Source organism: Engystomops pustulosus, chromosome 11, assembly GCF_040894005.1.
Source record: "Engystomops pustulosus chromosome 11, aEngPut4.maternal, whole genome shotgun sequence".
NCBI lineage: Eukaryota > Metazoa > Chordata > Amphibia > Anura > Leptodactylidae > Engystomops > Engystomops pustulosus.
Window position 1 is genome coordinate 77,780,166 of NC_092421.1, and position 22,297 is coordinate 77,802,462.

Genomic DNA, 22,297 nt, shown 5'->3' on the forward strand with positions numbered 1-22,297 from the left:
GTTTAGAAAAACCTTAAGGGGATTCAGTTTTTCCTCCAATATAAAACGGAGAAGAAAAAATTCTGGCAAATCAATAAAAAACACATGGTTGACGCATTGATGTAAGTGTGCACCATGAAAAGTACAGCTAACGGAAGTTTAAAGGTTTCTCTATTATAGACACATCTTATCTCAGAGATGGGGAATAAGGTGTCTGATATCTCGGGGTCCCAGCACTGGATCCTACAAGTCCTGTGAAGGGCCCCATAAGAATGATAATAAAGCACTGGCACACTAGCCCACCCTGTGCTCCATTCATGGCTATTGGGCTGCAGGACACAGGGTCAGACCCCCAGCAATAAGATACTGTGAGTGCTCAGTGCCCCAGGAATCCTACAATGATGATCGGTGCAATAGTTATTACAAATGGTCCCCATAGAGGATGCCCCCTGCATCGCACCCCATATGTACACAGAATTTACTATGGGAAAGCTCCGGAGCAGGACATGCACAGATGTGACCCTGCACTTGGTGTGTGGTGCTCACATCATATATTTCTACACATATAAAGATCACTCTGACACTTGTAGGACACAGCATTACACTACACATGAATGGCTCTTCGCTTTACAACTTGTAGTACAGCATTACTGGTATAGGGATGGTCACTAGAGCCTTCCCCAGGATTAGAAAAACATGGCTGCTTCCTGCCACACACAGCGCCACACATGATTACAGGTTGTTTACAGCATTGCAGCATATCCCTAGTCACTTCACATAGTATCACAGATCGTGACAGGGTTTGAAGAATAGAGACCCCTTTATCAGAGAACATATACAGGAATCATCTGAGGACCCCAATGACTTTCCTCTAGAGGAAAGCGTTATTCCATACTTTGCCAGCATTATTCTTCTGCAGGATGAGGACCTGACAGATTTTTATCACATCATAAAAACCCCTTTATCAAATTATCTGTACAACCAGAGAGATGAAGTAATAATAAAGCCAAGAGCCATTCATCTGTTCCCATTCTGGTTCCAAAACCGCCATATTGTGCTAATAACCCAACACCAGCCCTTAGCCATAACTGGGGCAGACGGGGTATAAAGAAAAAATTAAAAGGTGATGCTTACAGGTACCTGGCTGGAGAGGGCGAAGGTACTGGCCGGACTTTTCTTCTTACTGTTACTGTTGTTTGTGTTGCCCCCTCCAGAGCTCATTGTGCTCCCCCCTGACATCTTCCTTTTCCTCCTCTTATTAGGAGCCTGTCGGGCTGGTTCGGCTGCAGGAAGGACACATGGGAGGTCAGGATGGTAAGAACAACACAAATGAGAGAAGAGGCGCAGTTCTTATAATGCTCACCGGGTGGCGCCACCATCCGTTGCCATTTCTGAAATAGACACGTCTTTAAGCAGTCTCTGGGGCTTAGACTGTATGTCTTGTGCCTGGACATGAGCTCCTGCATGGGCTCCAGAATTACACACAGCTGCAGAGAGAAGAGACACGTATATAAGGTTCACATCTTCCACATCAAGATTCCCCCACTTATGGGTGTTACACGGGTGCAACTACACGTGGGTGCATCTGCCAGGGCAGCAGCTGCTTATGATTGATAACTCAGACATATTAAGCAGTTAGTGATGACATTGGAGGGCGAGGTGCAAAATCTACTAAATTTTACTAAGGAGCTGTATGTATTAACCTGGTCCTGGGGCATCCCCACCCCAATATCCACCCCCACCCCGGTCCTGGGGCATCCTCACCCCAATATCCACCCCCCAACCCGGTCCTGGGGCATCCTCACCCCAATATCCACCCCCCAACCCGGTCCTGGGGCATCCCCACCCCAATATCCACCCCCACCCCGGTCCTGGGGCATCCCCACCCCAATATCCACCTCCCACCCTGGTCTGGGGCATCCCCACCCCAATATCCACCCCCCACCCCGATCTGGGGCATCTCTGGTCCTCACCCGGAGGTAGTTAAGCGTAGAGTTTGTAAGTCCACATCTTGTGATGTTCTTTGACAACTGGTCCAACATTTGGGGGTCCTGGGCCTAAAAACAAACAAAAAAATTAGATGAAATAAAATGCTGCCATGTAGCGACACATGACGCCATCGAGCTGTGCAGAATATTACGGACTATGCTCCAGACTTACATGCATGGCCAGGATACTGCGGGGAATAAGCTCTCGATGTTGCCGGATGCTGAAATGCCACGTTTTTATCCTCATCATGTCATCAAACATGAACTCCAGGTATAACCTGCCCTCTACGCAAACCTACACAAATAATGGGAACAGATCAGGAGACGCAAGAGGATACAATGTAACAGGAATAACAGTCACAAACATACAAGGCAGCAGTTCTCCAACACCACCACTAGATGGCAGTATGATAATCTCTCCCATCACTTCCTGCCAAACTCAATCACTGGGGCAGGTCAAAGGTGACAACTAGGAGGCCAAACAGGAGGTAGATATGGAAAGAGACCAGGAAACCCCCAGAGAAGACCCCAGTCCCCTCTCTTCAGAGACTGCTGTAGTATACGATTAGAAGCCAGCTTTCACTCAGAGTGGAGGGGGTTGTGGATCAGCTGTATACAGAGTATATAGAGCACAGCAGTGTGAGGACACAACCCCTGTGCACATGGAGAAGCAACTATCCCACATTAAAAATGCATTATTCACAGTACTGCTTCTACTAACATACACAAAGCTATGATTACACATAGCTCCAGGGACAATACTCTACAATGGCTGCAGAGAGCACAGCAGTGTGATGAATCACCCCCAGTGCACTTCATCTTGGAATATAAAATCGATATATCACAGTCCTGCTGCTACTAACAATATGCTCCACAGTATAACAACACATCTGTCCAGGGACAATAGCCAACTCTGTCTGCAGAGAGTACAGCTGTGTGAGGACATGCTCCCAGTGCACAAGCTACAGTTCCAGATTATAATTCCACTATTCACAGTCCTGTTGTTACTAACAACATACACAAAAGATATTACACATCTCTCCAGGGACAATACACAACACTGGCAGCAGAGAGCACAGAGAAACTACAATCCATGATTATAAATAAAGTATTCACAGTCCTGCTGTTACTAACGACCTACACAAAGATATGATTACACATCTCTCCAGGGACAATACATAACACTGACTGCAGAGAGCACAGAGCACAGCAGTGTGAGGTCTGATTACACATCTCAAGTGCACTCAGTAACTACAATCCCAGATTATAAACCCATTTTTGCTGCTACAGAGAACTCAAATGTTTCCCTTACAGTTTTCCTCTTCCTGGGATCCACCTACTGATACTGGTTTCCAAAAACCAAAGGAAGATCAGACATGGGAGCTTATCCCCACAGGGCAGCGCCCTCTCTTACCTGTGTGAACATGGGCTTGCCGTGCTGTGTGACCATTGTGCACTGATCACAGTCCAAAGAGACAAAGTTATTGTGGAATGACTCCTTTGGGTGCTTCAGGACGTAGTAGAGCTCAGTGGCGCCACCTTCGAATATACTGCGGAAATAGCGGGGAATCAGCGTCCGCCCGATTGCTGTAGTAAGAGAAGAGCAGGTTGTGGTCAGGCTGTACCAGCGGCTGCAGTGAATGTGCTGGATGACAAGGGGTCAGTCATTATATGGTCCACTAGCCTAAAATACTTCTTACCCTAAGCAGTGCTTAAAGGGGCACTCCATAATCATAGGAAATACTCATCTTTTCAGTCCTGTCTCTCACAGGTCATCACTGTGGCCAAGTAAGACCCCACCAGACTGTGGAATAGCAGGGCGTTATAACAGGCGACAAACCATTTAAAGGTCTTCTCCATAATATACTTTATTGAGAACCTCTCCTTACTATAAAGAGACTTTGTGACCAAAGGTTAGGACTAGCACTGTAGCCTCTTCACTGCTCAAGCACAGCGCCATTCATTGTGTAGTGGCCATGTTTGGTATTGCAGCTCAGTATATTTTTACGTGAATGGGACGGAGTTATAAATAGGCCACGAGAGCACCTAGTCAGTCAGTGGAGTTCATTAGGGGGGGGCGCAGCGGACTGACTCAAGACCCCCACTCACCTGAAATTGAATACCTATCCTAAAGACTGCCGACGCATGACTACATGTAGAAATACATTGGGCTCCGTGACGTTTTTCAGCTCAACCCAAACAATTGAGCTGCAATACCACCCAGAGCCTGAGGGGGGCGCCAGAGAGACCAAGCCTATTTATTCTCCTAAAATACACAATACACTATATGACTCACTGTATCTCTTTGGTCCGTCTTCCAAGCAAAAAGTGATGGTCAGCATGGCGTCATCTTCAAAGAACTCCGTGGTGAAGGCGTCCCACCAGAGATTGTCACATTCCTGAAAGCGGAGAATCCGATTACTTATAGCTCCCAGCACACGGGTGGATGTGATTACCCCCCAAAAACATTAAAGACTATAGGCCTCCGGTGGTATGGGGTCTCACCTCCGTCCAATTTTGCAGACGTTTGTTCAACTCAAATATTCTGTAGTCTGTCTGGTTCCCATACGGCGTATGTCTCCTGGAGGAAGGAAATGCATAAAACTTACAACCAATCATTCTACAAGTCACTTTTCTCCAACACTGCCCCACCTGACCTCAGGTTGCTGGTAGTATTGCAGCTCAGACCTATATATTTCAATGAAGTTGCGAAGCAATACCCAACGTAACCTGATGATAGCAGGGGCGCTGTTTCGAGAAGTAACAAGTCTAATCCGACACAACTACTTAATAATAAATGCACTACATATAGCTGAAAACCGGAACGCGACTAACAAGTCAAGACGTTCCAGAAAAATTGACTGAAAGGCTTCATAAACAAGTAATCTTGTTTATGCCAAGTAAATACATTGCTATGGATACACGGAGGCCGAGCATCAACCAATCCAGACGCAGCCCTCATTATTAACCCCATATTTCATTTAAAGGACTGGATTCACTTAAAGGTCAATGACTTGTAGTCCTTCTACATGAAATAACAGACTGTAAGCTCTTGTGTCACCCCCTCATCCCCATAGACTGTAAGCTCTTGTGTCACCCCCTCATCCTCATAGACTGTAAGCTCTTGTGTCACCCCCACATCCTCATAGACTGTAAGCTCTTGTGTCACCCCCTCATCCTCATAGACTGTAATCTCCTGTGTCACCCCTCATCCTCATCCTCAGACTGTAAGCTCTTGTGTCACCCCCTCATCCTCATAGACTGTAAGCTCTTGTGTCACCCCCTCATCCTCATAGACTGTAAGCTCTTGTGTCACCTTCTCATCCTCATAGACTGTAAGCTCTTGTGTCACCCCCTCATCCTCATAGACTGTAAGCTCTTGTGTCACCCCCTCATCCTCATAGACTGTAAGCTCTTGTGTCACCCCCTCATCCCCATAGACTGTAAGCTCTTGTGTCACCCCCTCATCCCCATAGACTGTAAGCTCTTGTGTCACCCCCTCATCCCCATAGACTGTAAGCTCTTGTGTCACCCCCTCATCCCCATAGACTGTAAGCTCTTATAGCACCCCCACATACTCATAGACTGTAAGCTCTTGTGTCACCCCCTCATCCCCATAGACTGTAAGCTCTTGTGTCCTCCCTCATCCTCATAGACTGTAAGCTCTTGTGTCCCCCTCATCCTCAGACTGTAAGCTCTTGTGTCACCTCCTCATCCTCATAGACTGTAAGCTCTTGTAAGCTCTTTTTTTTTTATTAAAAAGAGAGATCCCAGTACTTACCCTATCCCGGGCTCCAGGTATGTCGGAGGATACATTGGAGTCGGCCTAAGGGGAAATTTAAATGTGTTTGTTAGAAATGATTCTGTATTTTTCGGACTATAGATTTATTATTCATCCAAATAATGGAAGTTCCCTGTTGGTCACACTCAAGCACCGAGCGCACACAGCTCAGCTAAATCCATCCATATGAACAAACTCAGTCCTGCTACATCCATTCACACACACATCTTCTTCATACCCAGTCCCAGCCACAACTTCTTCTCTTGCCGCATCCCCTGACAGTGTGAAGAGGTGTCAAGTAAATCTCCCATCACAATCCATCCTGATAAACCAGGGCACAGTGACTTATCTATGGCTTCCTACCTTCTAATATCAGCTTTTACAATTATGCTAATGAGCCAGCAGGGCTCTGGGGGTGTAACCAGAGCCCTTCTGTGTTGTAGCTTCACAGGCTGTTATAATGAGCAGAGCAGGTTTCTCTTACCCCTGAATTTCCTGCTGCTATATTACACAGGCAGAGACGATGAGGGAGAAAGCAAGGGGAGGGTGGGACTGCTCATTGTAACAGCCTGCGAATCTGCAGCACTGAGGGGCTCAGGTTATGCCTCCCAGATTCATTAGCATAATTATAAAAGTTGATTTTAGAAGGAAGGCGGCCATGGATAACACATATCAGAAGATACCACAGTCCCGGTGCCTGGACCTATGAGTAATGTCCCTGGTTTATCAGGATGGATTGTGATGGTAAATTTCCTATAACAGCGGTGGCGAACCTATGGCACGCGTGCCAGAGAGGGCACACAGAGCCCTCACTGCTGGCACGCGCCCCATCCTCCCAACCACTGTCCACACCTGGTTGTCATGGCTGTTAGCAGTATCGGAGCTGCGCTAACAGCCATGACAGAGCAGGGTGCTGACAGTTCCTGCTCTGTCACTCCGATCACAGCAGCGCACAGGACGGTAAGCGTCCCAGCGCTGGCAGCGTAATGATGTCATTACGCTGCCAGCGCTGGGGAACCTTACTCCGTGTGCGCTGCAGTGATCAGCCGGAGGAACGCCGAGTCTGAGGTGAGTTTTTTTTTTTTTTTTAATTCAGCGCATCCACGGGGCATAGTAGATCAGCAGGAGGCTGATTTCCTGCCCGCTCCCGCCCCTCCCCTAAGCAACCGGCCCGAAACTCACTGCGCCGCTCAAACCCCAGCCCGCTATCACACCCCTACCCCCGCCAAAACTCCGCCCACTACTGTAATTTGCCTGCCCGAACTCCGGCCGCTCTCACTACAGCCCCCGCCCCCCCAACTCCGGCCACTGCCCTCCCCTGGAACTCATGCCTCATAACCCCATTGCCCCGAACTCCAGATGTTGCATTAGCCCCCCCTCCCCCCCAGCCCCAACTCTGGCCGCCCACCCTCTGCCCATCTACCCTACTGATCCCTCCCCCCCCCCCTGGAACAACAGACACCTGAACTTCTGCCCGCCAGCATGGCCGCCACCTTGGACAACCAAAGAGTAAGTAACATATGTATTTCTATGTATGTATTTATGTATATACATATTATATTATATATTTATATGTGCATTTATATATTTATACCTGTGTGAGGGCTTATTTTTTGCATAACATATTTTACTTCTCATTTATTATTCCATGTCATGTACTGGGAAGCTGGATGTTAATACTTTCGCTGTGCGCTCCAAATCATTTGTCTCCTTTATTCTTTGGTTCGGTCCTATCACAGTGATACCAGATTTGTAGGTTTTATTGTGTTTTAATACTTTTTCAATAATTAAAACCGTGTACGAAAAAGAAAATAGTTTTGCCATCTTGACGCTAATAACTTGAGTGCACGGAGCTGGGGAGGTGTGGTTTTTTTGCTTTATGAGCCGTTGTTTTCATTGCTACCATTTTGAGGACTGCGTGACCTTTTGATAACTTTTTATTACTCTTTTATGTGATGTAAAATGGTGTAAAAGTGGCGTTTCAGTGTGTATAGGACTGCTGGAATCCGAGCTCAGACAGTCCTGTGTAAATTGATTCTAAACGAAACCCTCAGTTTTATGGTTAAATTGCTGTACTGGCACTTTGCGATAAGTAATTAGGTTTTGGGTTGCAGTTTGGGCACTCGGTCTCTAAAAGGTTCGCCATCACTGGTCTATAAGGACCGTGCACTGAAGCATGTGATCAGTCACACGTGTCTGACATCACTCTAGCTCCTGCAGTAATACTCCTGTCGGGATGAGCTGAGGAAGGGAGAGATCAGTGCAGGAGCTCTAGGTCAGCGCTTGACCCGATCTCCAGGACAGCGGTCAGGAGGTTCTGCCAGTGCTGGTCCCCCTGACCTCCGGACTATAGGATGCAGCCACTTTTTAGCTAGATTTTTCTTGCTCCTTATACAGTCTGGTGTATATATATTTCTAGATTATTAAAAACTTGCAGGACACAATGACTGTTCTACTGAGCTGTAGACCAAGTGATCCAACATTATAAATCAGGGGAAGTAAATTTTCTGTTCTCTTAGTTCAGTGACTTATCTGTGATGGTGGCACGAGCCATAGGCGGCTCCATGTATCCTATGGATTATAGGTACATGACATATAATGTGAAGGTTCTGTTACACATCGTGTATAATAATAGCAGTAAAGACAGCCAATCACAGCCAAGGCTAGTAGGTTGGGGCAGACCGGCTACACGGCCACCAAATGGGGCAGACCGGCTACACGGCGACCAAATGGGGCAGACCGGCTACACGGCCACCAATGTGGTAATGCATCAGTGTCCTTGACGCTGCAATCCTTAAGTGATGGGTAACTTTTATTATCAGAATATGTAAATTATGTTATCCGGCTACTGGGGCGTGGATTAGCCGGAGCTGAGGTTACACGGCGCGGCTACTCCATGTCCCAGTAGCCTCTTTACTCCTCCTACCCACAATCTTCGGGGTGCGCAGGCCTGCTGTTCTGCGCATGCAAATTTTGTTCGCATAACAAAATTTCCATATACTGATAAAAGTTACCAAAAAAGTGCGAGGACGTGAGGATTAGCCATTAAAAGGGCTTTCCTCACATCCTAATGATCCACCTTCCACCCGATCTACCTTTATAGGTAGATTCGTGGTGGTAGGTTCTCTTTAAACTGAAAAACCGTAGCAAAGACGTAAATGGCCCTGAGAGCAGTAAGAAGACTGTGTCATAGGGTGTGACCAAAGGACCTGATCAGGGTCCACTCTGATCATATTAGAGAACTTTCAGAATACATAGGATCAGTTCCATCACCGTTACGGGGGCTTGTCTTTTTGTAGATGAACGCAGTAGGATTAGAGTTTCCAGCCATGACATTCCCCAAATACAAGAAAATGTACAAGACGAGTGAGAACTTACCCCACATCTCGATCCAGCATTGTGCCTGGGTGGAAGGGGGGAAAGGCGTTGCCGTTGGGGGGCTCCTTTGGCGAGTACAGCTTGAATGACTTGGAGGAACAGCCTGAAATAGGAGAAATAATTCAATATCATTAGAATAGAAATAACGAGAAATACAGCAGAGTGTCTTCCATAGCGACTCATTATTATTTAAATACATTAAAATAAATATATTTATTGGGAATATTAAAAAAAAATTGTAAAAATCGAGATTGGGAAATTGTTACTAATTAGTCCAGATCTTCCCCCTCCTCCACCTATAATATCCTACAGGGAGCTCAGGGGAAATATTGCTTTTCATTGAAGAGACCCTGTAGATGCAAAGCTTTCTGGGAGTAAAACCTGCAAACGAGCCCTTATCCGCCGAAAACCTTCTGAGAGCAGAAATAGGTGTACGAGGATTTCATGGGTGAAGGTCTTTCTCACTATAAAATTTGGTGGGTGGCCATGGGCCCCCTATAAGGCTCGGGCCCAGGGCTACCGCCCTAACTGCCTGTGTTATATCCACTACTTCACCCACGTCTTATAGGGATGGACCAAACTAAACTTTACAGGATTGTTATAAAAATTTTTGGATAAACCCAGCAAATGAAGGACCAAAAAAAATACTAGGATTATTGATGTGAATAATCCTAATAGAAGAGCTTAACTTAATTCTAAAACTGCCCTATTAAGGAAGCGCGTGTCCTTTAGGTTTATCTTATATTTGTTATCCATGGGCTCCTTTCTTCTAAAATAAACTTTTAAAAATTGTACTAAATGTAACAGTAGGGCTCTGGCGGGTCTTACTAGAGCCCCTCCATGCTGTAGCTTCACAGGCTGTTATACTGTCTCCCCATCTTCCTGCAACAGATGAAGTTTCAGCAAACAGTGGGGGGAGCAAGTGCTTCTGCACAGTTTAACAGTCTGTGAAGCAACAGCACAGAGGGGCTCATCAGCATAATTTTAAAAGTTGATTTTAGAAGGAAGGAGGCCATGGGTAACACATATAAGAAGATACCCACAGTCCCGGTGCCTGGATCTATGAGTAATGTCCCTGGTTTATCAGGATGGATTGTGATGGTGGATTTCCTTTAAGGAAGTATTTTTCCTTCATAAGTTTAAGTTACATTGGAGTAGAGAAATATTTTGAGATTCCACATGGTGTGAATTAGGACTCAATTTTCAAAAACGCTATTCGTGAGCCAGTGCCGCACCAGCCGATGGGTTGTGCCTGGTAGTGCAGCTTACTTCCCCTGGGGTAAGTGCGTCTCCAACACCGGATCAGTCACTTCCTAGTTTTAGGTTTTTTAAGAAAGAAAGCCGCCATGTTTATTTAACCCCGTATAACCCCTCTGGCTGTAAAGTAACCATCACATTACAGCTCTGTGACTGCAACCTTCAGGAATCCCATTTCCCTGACCCACCACACCCAACAGCTTCAACCCACACCCATGAGGCTGCTCAGGACGGGTCACAGCCAGAACCTGGAGCAAGACAATCACATAAGACTTTCCACAGCAGGACACAAGTTTTTCCATTTTTTGTTTTGTAGGTAATTGAGACTTTGGCGAATTTGGTCATAATCTCAGCAGGTTCTTCCCTCCCAGTCACAGCTTATAAAATTAGACTCCAGTTCAGACACCAACCAACATGCGGGACAACACTTTTCTTAGCGATTCATCACCACTTAAGAATTTTATTAAAGTGCATCTTGTAAGACGAGCCGCTCATATCCTTCTTAAACCCGTATGGGAAGGTTTTAGGTCACTCACGAGACACAAGATGTGCGGGTCCAGTCATTAAATGTGATAGCAGACCAGTGGCTGATAACAGAGAACAATAGCAGAGCAAAGCAGAGTACATTGCCGTCTATGGTATGATGCCATAACATTATACACACACTATTGTGGTACAGTCTGGTATCAGGACATAAATATTCAGTGGGTCCAAAATTTGGTTCCGTGTTTTTTTTTTTAAAGGGTATTTTTTTCAGACTAAAATATTGATGACCCATTCACAGAATAATAGATGGGTGGGGGTCCGGCAACCAGCACCACTACAGATGAGCGGTTCTGAGCAGATGATACACAGTGCATGGGACAGGACGCAGACAGCGCCATTTAGTGGCTGAACCAAGTCACTGCGGCTCATGAAAGAGAGCGGACCGGCAATAATCGGATCTGACCACTATAAGAAGAACGGTGCTGTCCGCTTGCTGTTCCTGTATCTAAACACTGAAAGTCCCATAAAAACACTGAATTGTTTGTAACAAAGTTTCCAATAGTTTGTTTGTTTTGGTTAATTTAGCGTTCAGGTTTCCTGAATTAACCAAAACTTCTAACTGAAAATTAGGGACAATCCTAGAAAATTTTTAAAAAGTTGATCAACACGAAACAATTAAATGGGTTCTTTTTATATGAGGATTTTTGTAATATCTCAGGTCATCTATGGATCACATACCAGACTACGGATGCTTTCAGATATGCAAATTAAGCACAACAAGGAGGAGTTTCTCCCAATCGCCAATGTGTTTCAATTGGGAACAAGCGACACGTGTGTTGCCAGTAAACAATACAAGACGTTCTACAAAACCATAGAAGACGCTACAGACATAAAGATTCCTGATACAAGATTCCCAAATTTACATAATATAGATACAATTGTATCTGTCTAATAATCACTTCTCATATCCGGCAACCAAAAAAAACGCAAGCAAAATAAAAATCAGTGGCCCTTGGCATGTGACAGCCTGTGGTTACCCCTCCCCCCAGCGGGGTGACCCACATCCTTTGTTCCCGGGGACGGGCGTTTTGTAGGACATTGCTCGGAGTCTTTTGTCTTTCCTAAAGCCAAATCTCCATTATAACTACAAGAGCCGTCACCCAGATCATAGATACTCGGCACTTTACATATATCCTGCGAAACTACAGAAAATATCCGTCCACAAGTATCTAATATTTACCAAAACAGACTAAAAAAGACAAAATCGGTAAAAAAAAAAACAAAACACACACACACAAATCACGACCAACAATCTATGCAGCACAACATTGAGAAATCATTCTCCGGCATTAGGGGCTGATCACACAAAGCCTCGCGTGAGCCGAGCCATTTACTTTTATTGTTAAAAATTCTAATAATAAAAAATGTACACACTTTTGATGGTCAAATTTTGCCCCTACTGCCGCAGGGTTCACTGGTGTTTTTGCGAAATCGCAGCAAGTCTGGCATTTTTTAAAAAATTTGTTTTAATCAGGACAACCCCTTTAATTTTGAAGATATTTAGAAGGTTTCCTTTAAGGTCAGAACTATAAATGCAGAATAATGTAATACTGCAATTATTTGAAAGAGCGTGCGACCGATCCGTTAAAAAAGTCCTACTCAGAACAGATTTTCACGGATCAGTCGTAGGGTACCGCTTACGAGGATCCAGAGGCCAGACTGATACATATCGGAGTCTATTTTTCCCTATACGATTTTTGGCCGCAGTCGTGTGCACGGAGCCCAAGAATGAAACACTGATGGACCAGAACATTAGAGAAGTTTCTCCAAAAGCTCCAATCAATAGCAGCAGAAGGGACACGTCCTCCATTCTCCAACAAGCAGATTCTAGTATCAGATGTAGGGAGTGATTCCAGACTTGTAGGAGCCATAATATCCATACAGCCCAGGGTCCATGGAGATCTTATTCCATCCCTTGGTTTCTCTTAAAATAAAAAAAGACTGTTCACAGCGGTCCAGCTGCAGTGACCCCCAAAATCATCATTACAAGGGTCCACAAGCTCCACATTGCTGCACTGTATTCAAGTTTCTGAAATCGGTCCATGGCGAATGGATAGATCAAAGGGGATTGCAGTACTAAGTACAGCCACTATACAATGCAGGGCGCTGTGCTTAATAGACTTAAAAGGAAAAATTTTCCAATATAACTTCTGTATCGATTCCTCATGGTTTTCTAGATCTCTGCTTGCTGTCCTGCTTTTATGTTTGCTTCCAGTGGATATAAATTTGTCCATGTGATGTGACAGAGGTGCAGGTGCACGAACCGTTCTGATCACAAAACTCCAGACAGATTTCTATCCAATAGAAGTAAACATAGAAGCTTTCTATAGGAGTACAGCAAGCAGAGATCTAGAAAACTGTAAGGAATTTATACAGAAAGTATATTGAAAACTTGTATAAAACTTTTCCTTTCACAAACAATATCAATTATTTCTAGGTCTAGTAACTGAGCTGATCGGTGAGGGTGCCAAGCGTTGGATTCTCTCCAATAATTACCTACCCTAAGGATAGGTTAACAGTGAATTTCTAGAACACCCCTTTAAGGGGAAATACACAATTCTGTGCCAGATATTGCGACAAAATCAGTCTCTAGTCCATATACTGTGGTGGGGAAAAATCTAAGCATCAGTGAGGATGTAAAGCGAGTGCAGAAATCCTGTATATATTCATTGAAGATTCCTCCAATACAAGAACAAAAAATAAATACAAAAATAAAAATAATAATTCTAATACTAAATAATCCTATTCTAATAATAATAATTTTTTTTTTTAAAAAGTCCACTACCTGCCGACCCGCTCCGGTAGAGATCACCCACATTACTGAAGAGCTGCTGATACATTTTGCCAAATGTTACAAAAAATTTTTAGTTTAAAACATTTTTTAATAAAATGAAAAAAAAAAAACATTTATCTGTTTCAAGATTTAAAACAGAACTAGAAGTAATTCTCAGAATAATTCCCAGCACATACACTGCATAGATGGGATCCCGCCCCTCCCCCGCCCGTCCTCGGGGGATCGGCATCTCATTAGCCGGTTGTCCATTTCCTTATTACTACCGGAAACCTTTTGGAAACTTAACTCCTTGCGGTTTTCTGTAAATATAAAGCGAATACTCCATGGGAAAACAGGAAAGCGTCTGATGTGCGGTGCGGGAACATCCACTACGCCTCACTCATTTACCAAACCTCACTTAGAGTAATTATAAAATAGACGTATTTCCCCTGAAGGGCGGAGGTAGAAGACGAATGGCTGCCGGAGCCGATAATTAAGGTCTTCCACGTGACTGGTGTGTACAGAGAGGAGAGATGTGGGTGCGCGCTCTGTGCCACAGATTACAGTAGTTATTTTTTGTAAAATTTTTGAGCTTATAGTCACATGACCAACCCCCTGGAGCCGCTGGGATATCAGGCATCTATGGCTTCCCATACATATTGGATGAAAATCCGGTGGCTTCAGCCAATCATCTTACGTGGGGCCACCCAAAACTATAGATAGATTGAACAAGTTGGAATTAATCTGCCCGATCCTCTCTGTTCTTCATCATCTAATCATCATGTTCAACATCTAATACATCCAGGTTCTTAAAGGAAATCTACCAAAATCCATCCTGATAAACCAGGGACATTACTCATAGATCCAGGCACCGGGCTGTGGTACAATTAATATCAATAATTATGCTAATAATCCATAAGGACTGAGGGGGCATTACCAGAGTCCCTCCATGCTGTAGCTTCATAGGCTGTTGCAGGAGGAGGAGGGGCAGTATAACGGTCAGTGAAGCTACAAGTTTTAATGTGATTTTTTTTTTTTGCACCAAAAATTATAAAAAAAACCCCCCTCCAACTTGCAATACCCCACACAGTCACTATGCAGCAGCCAATACGATGGAGCCCAGATGATCCAGTTAACACTACTCGAAATTATATGGAAGTACTAGTGACCCTGCCTATAGCCCTGCATCAGATTTAGCCATGACTTTGACACATCCAATAGAGCAGCCATTTGATGAGGACAAATCTTTTATTGTGCACAAACTGTAAGGATAAGAATAAAACACTCACAACAATGAACGTTTCGTTTCAAATCTGAAATTTTTTCCCCATAATCCAAAATTCTGAAAAATCCAAGGACAACTCCTGGGCTTCACCTCAATGTCATACAGGTTGGGGTAAAGCCACATACAAGCTGCCAGGGTGCAAACGCCAAGACAACTAGGTATGTGCCGTATTACCAAAAATATTAAAATATTCCCACACTGGAGGCACATAAGGTCTCATATACCCCACATCAGTACTGCTGACCCCCGTGCCCCTCTCCCCCCCAATGGAAAAGCAGTGGAAGTCAGAATATGGCCACGTCCACAAGAGACACAAGTGGAAACCTCTATAAAATCAAGTGTATGGGGAACCGTCGCCCATGGGAGAGGTCATCTGAGGTTGATGCCACACATGGCGTTTTTGGTCCATTTTAAGTCCGTTTTTCCCAATTATTTTAATAGATAAACAGGTTGCAAGCAGCCAAACGCATGGTAAATGGCCAAAAATGGACTGAAAACGGATGTTTAAAAACGGACCAAAAACGCCAGGTGTGGCATCACCCTAACTGTTGGCCAAGCAACACGTCATCTAAAACCTGTGTTATATCTACTCTCAATGATGGGTTAGCGCTAGCAGCTGCTGCATCTACTGAAGACGGTCACATCCCCCATTATGGGTCATAATCCCGGACAGGGGTCTCAACATAAAACCTAAAATTAGAAGCAAATTCAGATTGTGTCCAACAAAGGTTGGAAACTGCAGATCCAAAGCTCATGAATGAAATAATCTTACTTAATCCCTCGGCACATGACGGAGTGTGGGAGGGTCTTGTACGATGAGCAGATCTATTCCTGGCATCATATAACTTCCGAGCTAGAAAAGCCTTCGCTCCAGGAAGACGCCAGAAAACACCGAGCTCCCGAGCTACACAGGGAACGCGAGATCTGGGCGGCTCCAGTGGGTGGGAGGCCGGTCCCACCACATGTATTGTGTACACAATATTCCGGGGGCCGAGGCTCCGATCTGAACTTGCAGAACACACAAACCTCACGGCCCCAATACACATAAGAGCCGTCCACTAGAAGCTAAATGAGCCGACTCCCCCAACACAAATACCCAAAAAATCAACTCAGCCGAAAGTAGACAAGGGGGAAGTCAGTGACAGCAGATTTACCTCCCAAAACCAAAAAGATCGGACATGTAAATTCCAGCTCACCCCAATTCTCATCTCCGCCGATATCAATCCATAAAAAGAACGTAAACTAGTTACATTTCGTGCTTTTGGCATGGATATATTTCTACAATATATTAATAACCACAAAAAAAAAAAAAAAGTTCACAAAAAACATTGTTGTATTAGAAATGTGGCAAATTTCACTTTTTGAAATGTGGACCGTTGCAAATTGTCTGCCTGCACAGTTTGTAGAAGATTCATCCCCTTAAAGGGCATCTACCACCAGGATGCAGGACTGTATGCAAACCAGCATGAGGGGCACCAGGCTTCATAGGTGTTAATGCATCCTGGAGCCCCTCAGGCTCATTTGCATACAGTCTTTCATCCTGGTAGTAGATGCCCTTTAAGGTGCAGTTCTATGAAAATACACGAAATCCACAGGATTCCTGACACTAAGTGTGGATAGGTTTTTGTTGAAAGGATCCGGACTTCTGCAGAGCAGAAGCGCGATACATGGGCAATTATTAAAAGGGGAGTAGAAGGAGGTTAATGGGCAACAGTTGTCAAATGATCATCAGCTGGATGATAATTATGTAGACAAAATTAAAAAAAAAAAAAGAAAAGAGAATTCACTCAATATTGGCAAATAGGTCTTCATTTCCAATGTCTCCAACCCAAGCCTGAGCCGTGTGTCCCGCAACATTCTCTGTGCTTGAGAAATACATTTCCTTTTCGGACAAAAATTTTACATGCTTACGGCATGGCATGATGATTGTCATGCGTCACCAAGTGGCCAAATGTTACATTTCCCTGACAGGTTAAACCAACCATCTAATGTGAATGGGGCTTATTCACATTATGGGGCTCACTCTCCCAATGGAAGAAAGACTGAGGGGAGGGGGTGTGGGTGTAGGATCGGGCAAGTTGGACATTACAGGCAACTTCACATCTCTGTTTGGTGTTCAGTTATCGCCATCAGTTACTGAGGCAAGGCAGAATTACTTCTTTCCATTACACCTTCCCTCTGTGTTTGGCATGCACATGGCTGAGTGGAAATGGTGAAGAAGGGGGTGCATGCCCCTCAGCCCTCCCCTCTCCATAGCAACCCTGATGCAAACCGGGCCCGAGTGAGGAGCTGCTTTATATTTTGCAGCCGTTGGTTACGTTGCGCTGAGACACAGCAATATGTGCGGCCAGATCACCACCCCCATTACGGTCCTGTGCATGGAGACTAACAGATGAAAATAACTGAAGACATGAGACCCTAAGCACCCCATCATTTTGTCCCGAGGAGATAAGCTGCTAGAAGACTCCCTTCATTATTCACATGCCTAGTCCATGCACGGATGTAAGGAACTCTAGAAAGATGGCTGCTACATGAAAGACTGGCCAACGGCTAGCTAAAATGTATCATGGCCAGATGTCACCATCTCTTACTCATAGCTGGACATAAACGTTCTTCAAAATGGGGAGATCCATGGGTGTAACCAAGTATCCAAGAGCTTTATTGTCTTGCATATAAGGAACAAGTAGCGATAACACGACCATCACGACAAGATACTTGGAGCCCTAGGAAATTTCTGACCCAACACAAGACACATTGGTTTCGAGAGGCGTTTGCCTAGATGCATTAGGACCTCCTTATGTCTCATCCGCAATAGCTCTAGAAATCCTCCGACGAAAAACAGAGATGATATCTGACATCGGGAGGAATAATATCCACCAAGAAGTCCAAGAATTGTTTACAAAAAATATACAACTAAGAACCTCACTCAACAGATCATCTAATACTTTCATGTTCACCAAAGTCAGGACTTGAAGCAAAACGGGAACACGATTGACACCACATATTTCATCCCTATTGGTTCCCCTTGTATTGCCGACTTTGGATAAGTCATCTGAGACTTTTTCTTTCAGGTAGAAATAAAGGTCCATGTAAATCTCTGTACAGCCACCAAATTGGGCAATATCATGGTCCATTGCATGCCACTTTGATAATAGTAACACCAATAAACGGGCTACATACATTAAGGGGATCTTATAGTTCATTCATGACAAACTAAATGTTGTCAGAATTCCCTTCTATAAACAGTCAAATCATATAATTGGCTGTAAAGAATTAAACACCTAGAAACAAAACATTAAGCCAATTTTGGACAAAGTATCTTTCTTTTATTAAACACTCAGTTTACACAAAACAGTATGCAATAAAATAATTTTCAAAAATGGGTAGATGAGGATATCACATTGTTTTGTTTCTAGGTGTTCACTTTGATAATAGGACCACTACGACTTATGTTAATGACCCATCTGTAGGTCTTCAACATAACAACTACATGGTTAAAGGGATCCGGTCACATACGTCCAGTCTAATCTGATAGTATCTTTTTGGGTGACACTTTCCCATTAATATTTACAGGTCTGGAAAACTCTAATACATGTTTTATGGAAGATTTGAGGCTCTTAGGTCTTACTCCAGGAAATGTTCATGAATCTTTGATTGTCCCCAAGCGATTACTAAATCCAGGCAAACGAGTGGCCATCCATACAAAGCCGGACACTCGCAGGTCCTATGGTCCGTGACTCATCACACAAGAGCCTCCTGCTCCAAGCTGCCATCTTTATACAATATCACTATCCTCACACCCAGCAAGAAAACTTTCTAAAGATTCTACACTTTGGATTTTCAACAGTTTTTTTTGTAAAATCAAATTCATCATCGTATCCAACGCCTTTACTGAGCAGAGTCGTATAACAATGCGCTACATATTACACTATGGAACCAGCCAAGCAATCGTAATGAATCAACATATGGAGCCCAGTAACAGATATCGAGGTGCCTACATCCCATTGTATATGGTGAGGAAAATTGTGTAACAACTGTGCAATGTATCTATGTTAAAGGGAACCTGTCACCAGCTTTTACACCAGTAAGCTAGCAGCCCCCTTAGGTACGTTATGAAATATACTTTCTGGGCTTCTGGTATGTTCTATCTTACCCGTTAATATGAAATTATAAAAATTGGTTCCAAAATAATAGACAAATGAGCTGTGGAGTCACTTTAGTCCTGGGCTGTACAGAAGGCAGCAGAACCATGCTTCCTGTGTCATTTTTAAGGGCAAAAACATTTGTAAAATTGCATCAGGCCTGGGGTGTCTTTAATTATCTCTGGTTCTGTAGCACAGAGAACAACAGAATGAGATCCATCTTTACAATGACACCAGAAGCATGGTTCCAGATGCTATAGAGCGAAGGATAGTTGCATCTGAAGTGATGCTCCACCCTCTACAGGTGACTCATTTGCATGTAGAGGTGATTTTTTTTTTATTATTTAAACAGGCATGATTGAACATTAAAGAGGGAATTCTAAAAGACATTTCACTGCCTACCTGAGGGCGCTGTAAAACTGGATGTACATGAGACACTTGGGCACAGGCTTGGGCTACACAGTGACTTTGTCCATGCCCTCTATAGCACAGACATATCAACCTCTTCACTAAAAATTGCTGCAGACACTTCTTAAGAAATTTTCAGCCAATAAAAGCAAAGATTCTGTAGGTCCGAACTTTGGACTCAGGTCCAGTACAAAATTTTGCCACTGTATCAATGTAGAAGGTAACTCATGGAAACAGTAACAGACTGGGGAAAAATGCCACAGATTTTTGCAAGGAAGTTCTGCAGCAGGTTCTCCTGCAAGTTGTGGGAGCAAAAGCCCCTCCATAGCGGGGGGTTCCTGCGGACTCCTGCACATGATTGTGGAACCTGTCCATATGTCAGCCCAATGCCATGGACAGCACTCCTTGTACAGAAGGGGATTCCTTGCATTACACCTAGAATAATAATCTATATATGATGCAAGGACTCACCTTCCGGCAGAGCTGCAACACCAGGAACTGTTACATTGCCGTTGCTCAAGTCCGGCCGTCAGAGAGGAAGTCCTTGCATCAGATTTTGGTGTAATGCAAGGATTCCCCATCAGTACACGGTGTGCAGTCCGTGAGATTGGGCCGAAATCGTGTACCAGAGGCCTAAGGCAGCGTACGCACATTGTAAACAATGCAGAACACTGTGTTTCTGTTGTGTTTCTGTTGAAATGCAAATGTGTTTGAGCTGAGCCCCTCCCCACTCTGTCTGGATTGCACTTCAAAAATCAGGGGAACATGTGAACTCGGGTTCAGGGTGATGGCACACAGGGCATTTTCGGTCCGTTTTTAAGCATGCGCTTTCAGTCCGTTAAAAAAAAGCATGTGTTTTTGAATGTTATTTCCAATTATCTTAATAGATAAACAGGTTGTAAGCAGCCAAACACATGGTAAACGGCTGAGTTTTTAAACGGACTGAAGACGCATGCTAAAAAAAACAGACCAGAAACGCCACGTGTGGCTTCACCCCTAGGCTGGTTGTCCACAAGCAAGTTAATTCCAATATATCCGATCCAACATACCGGTCACACATGGCATTTGCCGCGGGGAAGGGCTTTCAGTGTAAACGCAAACGCGATTGGGAGAGCCCGCCACCCATGGTGACTTAACGACATTTTATATTGCAACTTCCATTTTTGACCGCAACCTGCACAGAAAACTACTTTTGGACCGGTAAATACGGCTCGTCCTGTCAAGTCCTGCGTGGAGAAGCTACTCCCAGACACAGATGCGTTTAGACGCATGAGCATCACAATTTTTTGTTTTTAATTTGTAACCAGCAAAGAACACGTTGCTAGTTGTGGAACGTAACCATTTAGGTCTAAAAACGGAGCTCCGTTCGTGAATAGCTCCTCCCCGCTGAGCTTCACTCGAAACACAATCCAGATGCAATGTGTGAACGTGATCTTATTCTGCACATGTAGACTGCTGGGGGTCAGCCACTTGCAAAGGTTAACCTGAAAACATATTGAAGGTAAGTTTGTGTGTACATTCATCAAACTACCTCTATATGTGAGCACGACCTACATTTAGATAAGTCCGAAGGTTGCGCCAGTAACCTAAACCAACAGCATAATTACTCCCTATGACGTTGTTACTCCGGGTCAATAGATTCAGGTGTTGTCCAAAACACGTGGCCATAACACACAAGGTACATTGTAGCCTGGCTGTAACCTTCCACAAGACCTTAGGTGCTCACCCCAGCAGAAGGTTCAGTTCCTGTACAATTCCAGGATGACAAAAAATAGTGAAACTTCTTCCCAGAAACATAAACTTTAAAGAAGTTTAACTTCCTGCTCTGACAGCAAAGACTAATCGACACTCAGACACCAAATGGTTAACTACAGATGATGACATAAGAATATAATAAGAGCGCACAAATAAAATACAAAAATACCAGTCACCGCTCTAGTCGGAACAGCTGCTAAAAAAAAAAAAAAAAAAAAAAAAAGAAGAAGTAAAAACAAACAAAAATAAAATAAACTTAAAACAAATAATAATAAAAAAAAAAAATGTAAAGAAAAAGTTACTAAATGCATAACAAAATTAAAAATACTAAATTAAAGTAAATGTAAATGAAAATAAATAAGCCAAAGCAACTATAACACCATAATAAATATAGTATAAAAAAAAAAAAAAAAAAAGCTAAATATATTTTTTTTAAGTCATTAAGGCTAAATAGAAATTAGATAATAAATAAAATTGAGCTCCTCTATAGAGACACGGCACAAATCTGGAAGTTCACAATTTCAGTCTGGACTATTTTGAAGGGGGGGGGGGGGGGAGGACGGTTTTCCAAATATAATAAAGCTGCAGCTATTTATTAGAGTTTAACCATTTTCTTGATAATTTCGGTGCAGGATGCAGAGGTTTATTTTCTTTGCAGCAATCATTTGTTTTAGCAAGAGGAGATTATCAAAGCTGTAAAGCAACAGTAAAGGAAGGGGGATGGGGTGGAAAAGCAAAAAAAAAAAAAAAAAAGGGGGGGGGGTAGTATCATCAGCTTCCTCTGAGCCTTCTCCTTAACCCCATAGTGTCTGGCCTACTTCTAGAGACAATATGCACAGGAGTCACCATACACATGGACATATAGCTGGGTCATGGGATAGATATACACAGTATATTATACATACAGTATATATAAATATACACACACGGGGAGGGGGGGGGATCAACCGTATTATTGTAAAGAGTTAAGGTTTCCGCTGTATTGACCTATATCTGTCTGTGAAG

At 43.8% G+C, this 22,297-nt stretch overlaps 1 protein-coding gene and 1 long non-coding RNA gene across 7 annotated transcripts in view; one reads left to right on the forward strand and one right to left on the reverse strand.

The window, feature by feature from the left end:
* Positions 1-22,297, reverse strand: part of LDB1 (LIM domain binding 1) — a 128,101-nt gene that overhangs the window by 5,850 nt on the left and 99,954 nt on the right. For 4 of the 6 annotated variants that reach the window (XM_072130998.1, XM_072130999.1, XM_072131001.1 and 1 more), the window contains exons 2-10: positions 9,127-9,229; positions 5,749-5,793; positions 4,473-4,548; positions 4,264-4,366; positions 3,382-3,554; positions 2,140-2,262; positions 1,953-2,036; positions 1,343-1,466; positions 1,114-1,262 (exon numbers count right to left, since the gene is read on the reverse strand). In XM_072130998.1, the coding sequence (XP_071987099.1) occupies positions 1,114-1,262; positions 1,343-1,466; positions 1,953-2,036; positions 2,140-2,262; positions 3,382-3,554; positions 4,264-4,366; positions 4,473-4,548; positions 5,749-5,793; positions 9,127-9,229 (980 nt within the window). The remainder of the gene's footprint in view (positions 1-1,113; positions 1,263-1,342; positions 1,467-1,952; positions 2,037-2,139; positions 2,263-3,381; positions 3,555-4,263; positions 4,367-4,472; positions 4,549-5,748; positions 5,794-9,126; positions 9,230-22,297) is intronic. The other 2 variants (XM_072131000.1, XM_072131003.1) reach the window with 1 other exon arrangement.
* The window catches only part of LOC140106522 (uncharacterized), a 68,141-nt gene continuing 66,786 nt past the window's right edge, over positions 20,943-22,297 (forward strand). Inside the window, exon 1 of the long non-coding RNA XR_011850797.1 lies at positions 20,943-21,038. This is a non-coding gene — a long non-coding RNA (uncharacterized lncRNA). The remainder of the gene's footprint in view (positions 21,039-22,297) is intronic.